General features: G+C 38.9%; 1 protein-coding gene across 2 annotated transcripts; it reads right to left on the bottom strand.

Moving 5' to 3' along the window:
• On the bottom strand, positions 1–10,447 carry LOC102080356 (uncharacterized). Of its 2 annotated transcripts, none has more exons than XM_005451709.4 (13): positions 10,351–10,447; positions 9,676–9,762; positions 9,369–9,425; positions 9,108–9,266; positions 8,653–8,869; positions 8,440–8,528; positions 5,533–7,061; positions 4,420–4,527; positions 4,203–4,259; positions 3,956–4,114; positions 3,370–3,529; positions 2,928–3,028; positions 1–2,662 (listed from the first exon to the last, which is right to left on the bottom strand). In XM_005451709.4, exons 7-13 carry the CDS (start codon positions 5,542–5,544, stop codon positions 2,498–2,500), a joined length of 762 nt encoding a protein of 253 aa, XP_005451766.1. In that variant the 5' UTR covers positions 5,545–7,061; positions 8,440–8,528; positions 8,653–8,869; positions 9,108–9,266; positions 9,369–9,425; positions 9,676–9,762; positions 10,351–10,447; the 3' UTR covers positions 1–2,497. The 2 variants fall into 2 exon arrangements, with proteins under 2 accessions (XP_005451766.1, XP_025755526.1); XM_025899741.1 differs by having other exon boundaries at positions 5,533–7,056.
• Positions 10,448–11,500: the final 1,053 nt, after the last annotated feature.

Below are 11,500 nucleotides of genomic sequence, written 5' to 3'. Positions count from 1 at the left end.
AAGAATGGAGTCCTTTTATCAAGCCCAGTGTTAAATAAACTTCACATGCCTGAACATGAAGTCTACCATTTCAATTACAAAGATTTCAGGAAGGCAACAAACTTGGTTCACTTTGTTGACAAATCAGAATATATGCACAATACTGACAGAACATCTGCTTAGTAGCCATTTATATGGATTAACAAAAATAAAGTTCCTATAAAAAAACAACAACATCCATTGCAATAAAAACTACAGTAAAAGGCGACAGTATCGTATACACTTTATGCTAATTACAGATGTAACATCCAGCTTTTCCCCCCACTTCTGCCTCCTCAACAACAGAATAACCAAAAAAAGGGTGAATGACACGAGGGAGATGAAACAACATTTTCTGACTATGTCACTGCGGTCACCCTATAGACAACAAACACAGCCACACCTTTACACACCTTTGCAGCAAGGTGCAGCATTGCCAGTTGGTCACTCTGCTTTAACTATGTGCCCCTGGAGGAACAGATGCACAGACATTCACAACACAGACGGAGAGCAGAGGAGAGAGACGGAGGCGTGTAATGTTGTCACCACGTTTCCCCACCCTCAAAGCCAGAAAACTTTTATTGGCTGGGAGTTAAACACCCACTGCCGGAGGGCTGAAGCCCAGAAACCTCCTGAGCACAGCAAAATGTGGAGAAAATAAGAAACTACAAGCAGAGGAGAGTGGAAAGGCTCTCTGCAAATAGTTACACTGTAACAGACTTCTAGTAGGTCCAATGTGGTGACTGAATTCTTGTAAAATTTACTTTTGTCTGGGTATAAAAGATACTGAACAATCAACAATGTTGCATGTGAATTATCAATATAAGAAAAAAAAACAGTTAAAATGCTCCTCCCAAACTGCAGCCGTGTCAGTCAGATGAACTGTATAGGTGAAATACCTCAGGAAAAAACAGAGGAAATCCAAGACAAACAATTTTCAAATATGGGGACAGTATCTAAATATAGTAATTTGTAAATGTGATCAGACCCCTGCAGTGCAAAATGATGGATTATTTCTGAATTTGGTGATAGTTATAACGCGCTTTCCTTTCTGCGTTCACAGTATTTTGTCTAGCTCCTGTACATTCACAATATAATTGGGCGTGTTCATCATTTGCATCACTAAAACAGCTGGAAACATTTTTGTAAGTGAAACACGTAACAAAATAACTTAAATACTTCACACACAAATAACATGTTTTCACGAAATACAAATATGAAACCTTTACAAACGGTTCACTACAAAGACAACACTGTCTACACGAAGTCTACGACAGAAAGACATTTTACCAAAGATATATCCATATATCATGGGTGTGTTTTGGAAGTTAATCATTCAAATACAGTCAACTGTTATTGAATACTAACCAGGCTCTGTAGGGTGCATAGCCTGCGGTCTAGAAGGATTCTTAGCCTGTTGATTCATAGGGATCTGTGCACATCAGTCGTGTTTGTAACTGGCATTTCCTCCAGCCTACGGCCAGTTCTTTTGTGACGAGAACAAGCCCTCCTTATGCTTCTCACTGAGCTCATCCGTCCATCCATCTATCAGTCCCTATCTCCCTCACTTTCCCTCGTCCTGTCTGCACTGTCTCTCGCTCCGTCTGTGACACATGCACTACAAGAGCGCTCACACTCGGGGAGTCATGTTCTCATGACTGAACATGATTGACCCAGTGAATAAGGCATTAAAACCTCTAACACACTCACTGCGGCTGAGCAGCAGCTATAGATCACTGGGCAACGGCTTTGAAAATACAATGACTGGATTCAAAGTGCCTCTGGCGATGGCTATCTGCCATCTGGTCAGATCTTTGATACACAAAGTGGGACACTTGTTGAACTGCTCAGTGTGTTGTTTGTGAGTAGCAGGTTTGCAATTTGTGACAGATCGCAGATCATAATAATGTCAACAACAAGTACAGGACAGGCTGCGCGAGATAAAATGCAGCAACAGCATTTTAGTTGTTTTCTTTCAAGATAGCATTAATGTGACTGTACTTCTTTTTCTGCTTGTAGAAATCAGGTTTTGCGAAGTAGTGAAAGGACGGTCTTGGCAACCGCCCGGACAGAGTCAACGAGTGGATGACGTGTGATGATTACATGATTTTAAGCTCCAGCGATACTTTTTTTTTTATTGCAGCTTCAAAGTGAAGCACAAACCCCTTAAAGATATTAGTCCAGAGTGCGAGGAAAAACAAACTGAATCTGGTTGTCACAAAATAGGCCAGCTGAACCCAAGGCAGGAAAATCTGTGCTTTGCCAGCCATTTTGAAAGATAACCAGCTTCCGAAGAAGAGCCGATGGGGAATTTTGTAGTACACCTGCCTCCACAACAGCTTGGGTTTGCTCTTGCAGAGTAGCTGTGGACCCTGCGCTCAGATGAGTGAAAGCAGAGGAGACCACTCATTTATCCAGCTGACTGGAGAGTGAGTTGGTATGCTGCTGTCCGAGTTTTTCCTTCTTTATTAAACGTCCTTCATCCACTTTCATGTTCAGCTATCGCTTCCCGCTCTGGCTGAGCGTCAGCAGCGTGGGTGAGTGTTTGAAGTGGGATGGAGATAGACACAGTCGGGATCGTGTCAGAAGGTTCCATTTGGCTATTTTCAGTGTTGCATACTGGTAAACGCTTTCCAGACTTGACCTAAAAATTAAAAAAACAAGGAAAACAAGAAAAGCACCCAGCCTGTGTTGGTCATACAGTTTCATATGACAGAAAGTAAATCTGAAAAGTGGGTTTTATTACATTAACAGAGTCTCAGATTACTAATGAATTTTTGATGAGCTGTTAACTTTACAATTTCCTTCCTGGAAGTGCTCAATATAATGAGGGCACATTAACAGCCAGGCTTTTTTAGCCTAACCCACAAAGACTAGCAGACGCAAGCCTCAACTCTAAATTCACTTACCAACCACACTATGAGAGCAACACAAACGATGAAGGGGATGAGAACCAAAAGCAGGGGAGATCTTCTCGACCAAGCGTCCCCACGATTCTCTTCATGAATCCCTGCAAGGACGACGTTATTGACAATGTAACCAATCACATTTACACCTTAGAAATATGATAGAGGGCAGACCAATCCCCTTATTGAATGTGTGACAGAGGACTCTGATGGAAATCAATCTTAGTTACAGCTAGGGACTGGTTATTTCAATACCTTTTGTTTTTGAGAGGTCATCAAATTACTTAAAAAAAAAAAAAAAGCTTCTGCCTTAAGGCTGCATATCTGATTACTGTCCACAGCTGGATTCCTAACCCTAAATGAATGCCCCCCCCCTCCAACAATCTACTTAATTTTTGAAGCTTTCACTAAAAATCTGAACTTTAAATGCAAGTGAGGACTGTACCTGGTGTTTGTTCAGTACTAAGGCATGGTGGTGGCTCACAGGAGAAGTCAGTTGGTCCTTGAGCAGCAGTGTGTAAGAAATCTCTGATGTAGTCAAAGTAAGGACCAGTCAGTAAGCCATGTTCCTGATAGTGACACTGGAAGCTCTGCATCGCCGTTTCCTGTGGGAAATCAGACAACAAGCCAACCTTAAATACCTCAATTATTCAATTAAATGTTCCTTAACAGTCCCTCACTGTCCAAGTTATTACATTAATTTGGCCTAAAATTAAGCTGCAGGGCTCATTTGCAAAACTAGCTTAGTGTTAGTGTGTTTCCACATGCCCTGTAGGCCCGAACATTTCTAAGCGTTACCTGATGGAGATATACACGCGAGTGCAGGCACCCAACGGTCTGCACAATATCACAGGTACCTTTGATTTTACAGCATGTCGTGCTACACGCACACCATCACACCGCCAAAACGGCCTTCTAACTGATTGCTTAAAGATACTTTAATTTTTACTGTATCACTCAACAAAGACACAAATTCAAGCACTGTTTGCAGTGAAGATGAGCAGCATACACCACACTTTCTGATTACCCACCAGCCTCTCGTGGTCTAAGGTGAAGCGTAAACTCTTGAGCATTGCAATGAAGAGGAGTACGTTGTCTTTGTTGGTGGAGATGGTGCCAAACGTGTTGGCCAGCTTCCGAAGACTTTGCTCCAGTGGATAGATATTTAACACCACCCAGCAGGTGCCAGCCTGAAGATGGAGAAACAGAACTATGAGCCGCTTTGATTCAATTCAAACCAATTTTATATTTGATTCTCTCACGTTGCCTTATACATACCACTTCTTTGGGAATGTAACTAACAGGAATCTCATAATCATAGGGGATATTCTGCTTCTACAGAGGAATTAATGACAGGGAAGGATTTTTGTTTTTACTACAAATGATCAGGAATGGAAGCTCTTACAGAGATAATTTAACATGAAGCACAAAACAGAAGTTCATGTGCACTATACGCACTATAAATATGATATGTATCAGTCTTGTAGTAACTCACCAATACTGGCAGCTTGTTCACATCATCAGTTATTGGTGACCCAAATTTTCCAGAGCAAAGATTCAAACTTGTTACCAGACTCAGGAGGAGACAAGGTGCTTTCAAGATCTGAGGGGGAAATGTATATCTTACATTACATAAGGTACAGCAATCGACATCTGCTGCGGTGTTGAGTTGTTACTGAGCATTGATTTACCACAGCCCTCAAATGAAAGTTGACCAGTTCAACCTCAGTGTTTTGTTTGAGGGTAGTGTGGTTGTATTACAGGATAATCAATTTCCCCCCTTACTTAAAGGTGAGGATTCCAATGTCTTTGCCAGGCATAAAAGCCATTAAATAAAAGGCTGGGCATCATTTTGAGACTAGAAATGGAGCTAAATCTGTGGATCCAATTATTATTATTATTTTTAAATTTGATCTATAAACTATTTTAATGATCTACTTTACCCAGTATAACCTTTTTCTCATTTTTGTCAATATTACAGTAAATTTACGATACTTATATTTTAGACTGTCAGTGAAGTAAAGTGACACTCCCAGTTTAAAACTCGCTGCTTCAAATGATAAACAATGAATTAATAAATGAATCCGCAAACTCGTTAGCGTCACATTTAATGCAAAATGCATTTTATCCTTTAAAAAAAAAAAATCAATTTTTTTTTACTCCTCTTATCGTGTCACGTTACTGCCTCTTGAAGAGTGCTGCAGCAGCAGTATGTGCAGCATTTACTGTAGATCTCTTAATAACATTCAACTGCTTGTAAATGCAGCTCCAAAATGAAGCATGCTTCATAACAGGAACTTTTTGATGTAGTCCTGTAATGTTATTTGATTGTAATATTCCCTTTATCCGTTTAGCACTTATCAAATAAAACGCAACGCTCAGCTTGCAGAAAACCACAAGGCTACATTTCTTTATAAAAGCACACAGTGGCATTTCATAACAAGTAAGCAGCTGACAAAGAATGCAGGAAATAATATAAAATAATATTCCTGTTATTTAATTAGCATAGATAAGAAAAACCTATGTCAGTCTGGAAGCGTATACAGTTACACATATTACATATGTTAAAAACATTTAAAAAAAAAAAAGAATTAAAGGACATACTTACTTTCTTCCTCATATGGAGAAAGAATCCCAAGTTTCTCAAATGCAGTGCATGAAATTCAGTTTTTTCAGTCCAAAGACAGAGCTCATCTCTGTGTGTCTGTGGGTGTAATGTCCAAGCGTGTAGTGAAACTTGAGGATGGGCCGGCAGTCTGCTTTCACTTCAGACAAACTGGCGGACTTCTGACGTGGTGGAGTGGCCGCCTACAGGCTGAGTCATTATGTCGCACACTGACGCTGTCTGAGACTTTTCCATAAACTCCCACATATCAATTTGTTCGTCAGGATAAAGTGGGTGCTTGTTCTCTCGAGAGAATATTTCGCTTAGAATATGTCAAGGTTATTCCTCAAGCTGTTGTTTGGAAAGTGAAAATCAGATGAGGTAGTTCAGACGTTCAGCCATGCTCTTTGATGCAGTACTTTTTGCTGTAACCTATTACAGTATACATATTTCTTTGATTATTTTGGGCATACTTGGGCTCAAAAATACACATTATTGCATGTATAGGTGTTGCGTAACCCACTTGTGAAGTGCATTTATATATATTGTATTTTAGAAAGTCAGAATTCCATGTGTGGACTTGCGTAAATATACTCCAGTTAAAGGCCGATCTCTAACCACAGGGAAACAGCCAGTTGATGACAGTGTAATGATATTTTGATTTGAGGTTTCAATGATATTTTTTTACTGCGACTCCCAAACTGAATCACCACCTAAATGGCTCCAGTTCAGAATAGCAGATAAATAAAGAACCTGGTCTTTTCAGAAGCGTCAGACAAACGGATTTAAACAGCAGCCAGGATGAGAAGCAATTTTTGACAGCTATCCAGCCACTAATTTCTCCATTTGTGCCTTGTCCTGCCTCTGACCCGGAAATCATCTCAGCGCACAATCATGACGAACGCCGCTATGACTGTACAATTAAGTTAATTTGTATTTAAAAATATGTGTCATTCACAGAGCTCTCTTCTCAGTTTGTTCATGACAAATAAATGTGTAGGACATCCATATTCTGTCTTCTTGTGCCATACAAAATGGCACAACTCCATTATGTGGCAGCAGTAAGCTACTGGAGAGAAAGAGACATTATGCAGCTGTGCATCATCTCATATTTAATTCACATTGGTTCAAACACATAACTAAAGATGTCTCATTTTGTTGCCACGGCTCCCCTCTTCTTGCTTCATTTGCTCAGATATCAGGTTGGAGGAAAGGAGTTGAGGAGCAAAGTCAAAAACATAAGACCGGATTCTTGTGGAGTTGTTTGCGAGTTAGCACCAGTTGAATTCCGCAATCTCTCATACAGCAGCTTTAGTCTGTGCCTTGAAGCCATCGGATCACTCATTTATCCAGCAGACTCGTGCCAATAACAGAACAACCTGGAGAGTGAGTCGTTCTATTGCCATCCAGTTTTTTTCCCTTCCCTCTTATTAATCATGCTTCAGAGAGGCAGTCGGAGTTTGGCTCATTTTAGTAGGTTGCATTTGAATATTTTCAGTGCTGCAAACATGTAAACGCCTTCGGGACCTGGACTGGAGAAAAGAAAAAAAAGCACAAATATTGTTTATCATACAAAAACAGCCTCAAAGTACTGCTGAATTTTTGATGAGCTGTTAACTTTAGAAGAATTGCCTTCCTGGAAGTGCCAACTAAAATGAAGACTCACTAGGAAATGGGCTTTATTAGAGCACACAGGCCAAGAGTCGGTACAGTTGAGTTGAAGTTTTAACACTAAGGGCAATTATCTTAAGAGGTTAAAATAAAGAAACCCTAATTTGGGATATGTATCTAGAGAGGACAGTGCAGTCCTCTGAACTGTTAAAAAGCAGCAGCACAGCTGTGGTCCTGTGCTTTCTCAGCTTGCATTACGGACCATTTCTGCACTAATGCAGTTATCTGCCTGAATAACTGAAAGCCAAGAGTGCACTTCTGGAGAGGTTGTACACAGGAAAAGAGTTTTGAGCTTAATGCTTATGCCATTGTGCAACAAGCCATCTTAATAATCCATCCATCTTTCACTGCTTATCTGGGTTTGGGTTGCAGGGGCAGCAGTCTGAGCAGAGAAGACCAGACTCCCCACACCAGCTCGTCCATCCGGGGGTGACACCAAGAGATTCCCAAGCTAGCTGACAGATGTAGTCTCTCCAGCGAGTGTTTGGTCTGTCCATCGGCCTCTTCCCGGTAAGACATGACCACAACAACATACCTAGGAGGCCTAATCGGTAGCTTGAACCATCTCAACTGACCCCTTTCAATGTGTGGCTCTATTCAGAGTTCCTCTCAAATGACTGAGAGCCCAGCCATTCTTAGCAGGAAACTCATTTCTGCTGCTTGTATCCACAAACTCAAACTTTTGGTCACTACCAAAAGCTCATGACAATAGGTGAGAGTAGAAGTGTAGATTGATCGGTAAATTTAGACAGCTTTGCTTTTTTGCTTAGCCCTCTTATTACTGCAAATGCTACTCCCAACCAAATAAAGGATTATTTTTTTTCGGTTAACAAAGGAACGAATAAAAACTTTTAGGTTTGTGGAAGTAATGTTTTCTGTGAAGCTTCATGGCACATATTAAAGGTGTTACACCAACACGCACACAATTTTAATACCAAATAGGAATGTCTGGCAGGTTTGTTTAACATATATCAGTAAAATATAATAAATAAGTACACCACTCTATAGTGTTTTCTAATCGGTATTAAACTCAAACGTTTTGTTGACATTTATCCATAAGCCAGCATGGATGAATGAAATTGATGACTCAACAGTACTTGCTGGAAATTAAAGAAAATAACGATTTGATGAACTGTTGCAGTCTGTTAGAGATTTTACTTCCTAATTTTTTTGGAATGGAATTTCAGGGCAAGGAAAGTTGATAAACTTACTGGGTTAGGGGTTTGATGGTTTACTCACCAGCCACAAAAACAGACAAACAGTGACACAAACTGCGATGGAGATGGTAACAAAAATCAAAGGCATCAAGTTGTCGTCCTCCAGAAACTCTGCAAATGACAAAAAACAAAACAACAACAAAAAAACAAAACACTGAGTAAGCTTTTTTCCCCATTATTTTCTAAGTTACATAAAGCATCCAAGTGCGGTGCATTAACTGCATTAACATTGTACCTGGTGTTTGTTGAGTACTAAGGTTATGTGGTGATTGGGATGTTTCTTGAGGAGTCGTAAATGTTTGTTGAGTACTTGGGCACGGTGGTGGTTCACACGAGAAGTCAAATAGTCCTTGATCAGCTCCACGTAAGAGATTTTCCATGTAGTCAAAGTAAGGGCCAGATGGTATGTGCTGTTCCTGATAGTGGCAATCAAAGTACTGCATCAATATTTCCTGTGGGAATCAGATAACATGCTCACTTGAAATAACTAAATTATACAATTAAGTGTACAAAAACAAATTACTTCTGCCTAAAACTGAGTTTCAGTGTTTTCTTGCACAGTGAACCAGTGTGCTTCCACAAATTAAACTACATCTCATTTTAAAACTATGCATGTCACCGTCCAAACGCTATTAAAAATAAATATGCTGTCAGAAATACATATAATGAACGAGGTCGATGATTACCCACCACTTCCATATGGTCAAACTTCAGCCACACAGTTTGGAGAATTTCAATAAAAATAAGCAGGCTTTCTCTGTTGGTGGATTTGTCACCAAAGTTGTTGGTCAATTTCTCAAGACTTTTCTCCATTGGATAGATATTTAGCACCACCCAGCAAGTGCCAGCCTGGAAATGCATGTACAAAAACCATGAACAACTTTTGTCAGACAAAAATAAAATTAAAAATAATAAAAGAAATTTGCTCATATTTCTTCATTTCATACATACCACCTCTTTGGGAACATAACTAATAGGAATCAAATAGTTATTGGGAAGATCCTGCTTCTATAGGGGAAATAGGGAACATCAGAGAGGTTTTTGTAAAAAAAAAAACAAAAAAAAAAACCCACCAGATATGTGATTAAAAATTAAAAATTTCTTTTACCCAAGCATAACAGACCTTTTTGGTTATCAGATTGTCAGAAATAAGAACACAAAGATTTCTGTAAGTATTCACCTCCCCAGAGGTTAATTCTGGGCCAAGAAAAGCCCTGCAACATACAACAAATGTGACATACAGCCTGTAGCAACTCACCATCAGTGCCACCAGATCAGTTACTGGTGACCCATATTCAAAGCAGAGATTCAAATTTGTCAAGAGACTCAGGAGGAGGCAAGGCACCTTTGGGATGAATATGAAAGTATTGCTACATCATACAGTGCATATGCTTTACATTATGTATAGTCATTTAAAGTTATAGAATAAAATTGGGATTGGTGATGTTTGTGTGCAGCAGCAGAAATGAGATTTCCCCATAGTCTCACATTTAAGTCTAACAGTCCCAGTATTATTTAAGCTATATAAATGTGGCTATATATAATTTTTCAGGGTTTAAAACCAGTATAAAACTAGCTGATGACATTAAAATCTTGCTCTAAGTGCCACCCCTCAAATTTACTGTCAAATATAGCATAAATAATACAGTTTGACATAAGCATGGGCCACTGTTTTTAAAAAAAATTAAATTATAAGGAAATTAACTTAGTCACATTATAAAAATTTACACAAGCTGAGCTACTGCCAAGTTAACTGGGATTACTTGTAAGAGTTGCTATGATATATTTTTTTAAAACCAAGATAGCTAGCTCTAGTTTACTTTGAACTTGCCAGCTGGCGAGCTAGCAGCCTATCCCAAATACAGCAGCATCATTTTAAGTAAGATATGAGATCAAATCCCATTAAACAAGGTCTCACTGCAGTTTGCCCTACCTTGACATCCATTACCAACACCTGCACCCTCTGACTGACAAAAGTGAGGGGGAGGAGCTGCAAACTACCTTTTATGGAAAACCTTGGAAGCAGGGAGGGAAACCCCATGAAATATACATTACTCTAGCTGCAAGATCTATGCATCAAAAAATCAAAAAAATACAAATTATTTAATGACAATACTGTTTATAGCCACTTTATATTAAAAGATTAACCATCTGTTTTTATTTTTGCTTTGTTAAAGTTCTCATTAAAGTCATTAAAAGAATTGCATTGAATAAAAAAATATTGAAATGATTTAATTTCAATATGCCGTTAACATAATTTGACATTTAATTACATGTTTGGTTATTTTGGATTTGATTAAAGCTATCTTAAATTGTTTGTTTCTTTGTAGTTAGTTAATTTGTTAATATCTATTTCCCTTGTGTATCTATTTTTCCAAAAATTCTCCTTTGTCAGTTCCCCAGACTTTGGCAGCTCATGGTTTTTAAACAGTTTGCTGTACCTGCTTTCACTTTTATTACTTTATGATCAAATTTTACTATGAATCATGATCATCAAATAATTAGGGGGCAAAATAAAACCCACTTTTTCAAAACTTCAAACAGGCCAAATCAGCTCAGTCCCTTTCTGCTAAATATGGGCATAAGTGTAATATACTTAAGGTTGAGAGACTGTTAATGTGGAGATCATTCTGGGCTTTGTGAAATTACCAGTGACATTTTCCACTATTTTTCTCCAACATTATACAGGAATGAATTATGCAAATCAATCAGAAATCATCTGCAGCCATGTGTCCTTTCATTGACTTTCCATGTAAGCAGCTTTGGAAGGGAAGTATCCCTTCTTTTGCATACTTCTGATTCAACTTTTTAATTCACTTTACTGTGATGTATATTGTTAAGATTATTAATTATATGTAGAACTTCTTCATCATTTTATTATTTTGAGCTAATGCAATGAATGCAGGTTTCCAAAAGTCAAGTCTCAACTCCTCACAAGCTTGTGTGTTTTAATTACATGGGAACAAATAACTTAATTCGACTGAACACACAGTGCAGAAGTACTTTGTCTGCTGCAGTTGTAAGAGAAGACGTGGAAGGCATAGTCTGAGCTGAGGCAGGTCATCTAAAGCAGGTCACATCTA

Source organism: Oreochromis niloticus, linkage group LG17 (assembly GCF_001858045.2).
Source record: "Oreochromis niloticus isolate F11D_XX linkage group LG17, O_niloticus_UMD_NMBU, whole genome shotgun sequence".
NCBI lineage: Eukaryota > Metazoa > Chordata > Actinopteri > Cichliformes > Cichlidae > Oreochromis > Oreochromis niloticus.
The sequence above is the reverse complement of the archived record's forward strand: the minus strand, read 5'-3'. Positions and strand labels throughout refer to the sequence as shown.

Coding starts and splice junctions, on each gene's coding strand:
- LOC102080356 (XM_005451709.4), bottom strand. Junction 4,115..4,202: donor GTTACATTCCCAAAGAAGTG/GTATGTATAAGG, acceptor CTCCATCTTCAG/GCTGGCACCTGCTGGGTGGT. Junction 2,663..2,927: donor TTGCTCTCATAGTGTGGTTG/GTAAGTGAATTT, acceptor TTTAATTTTTAG/GTCAAGTCTGGAAAGCGTTT.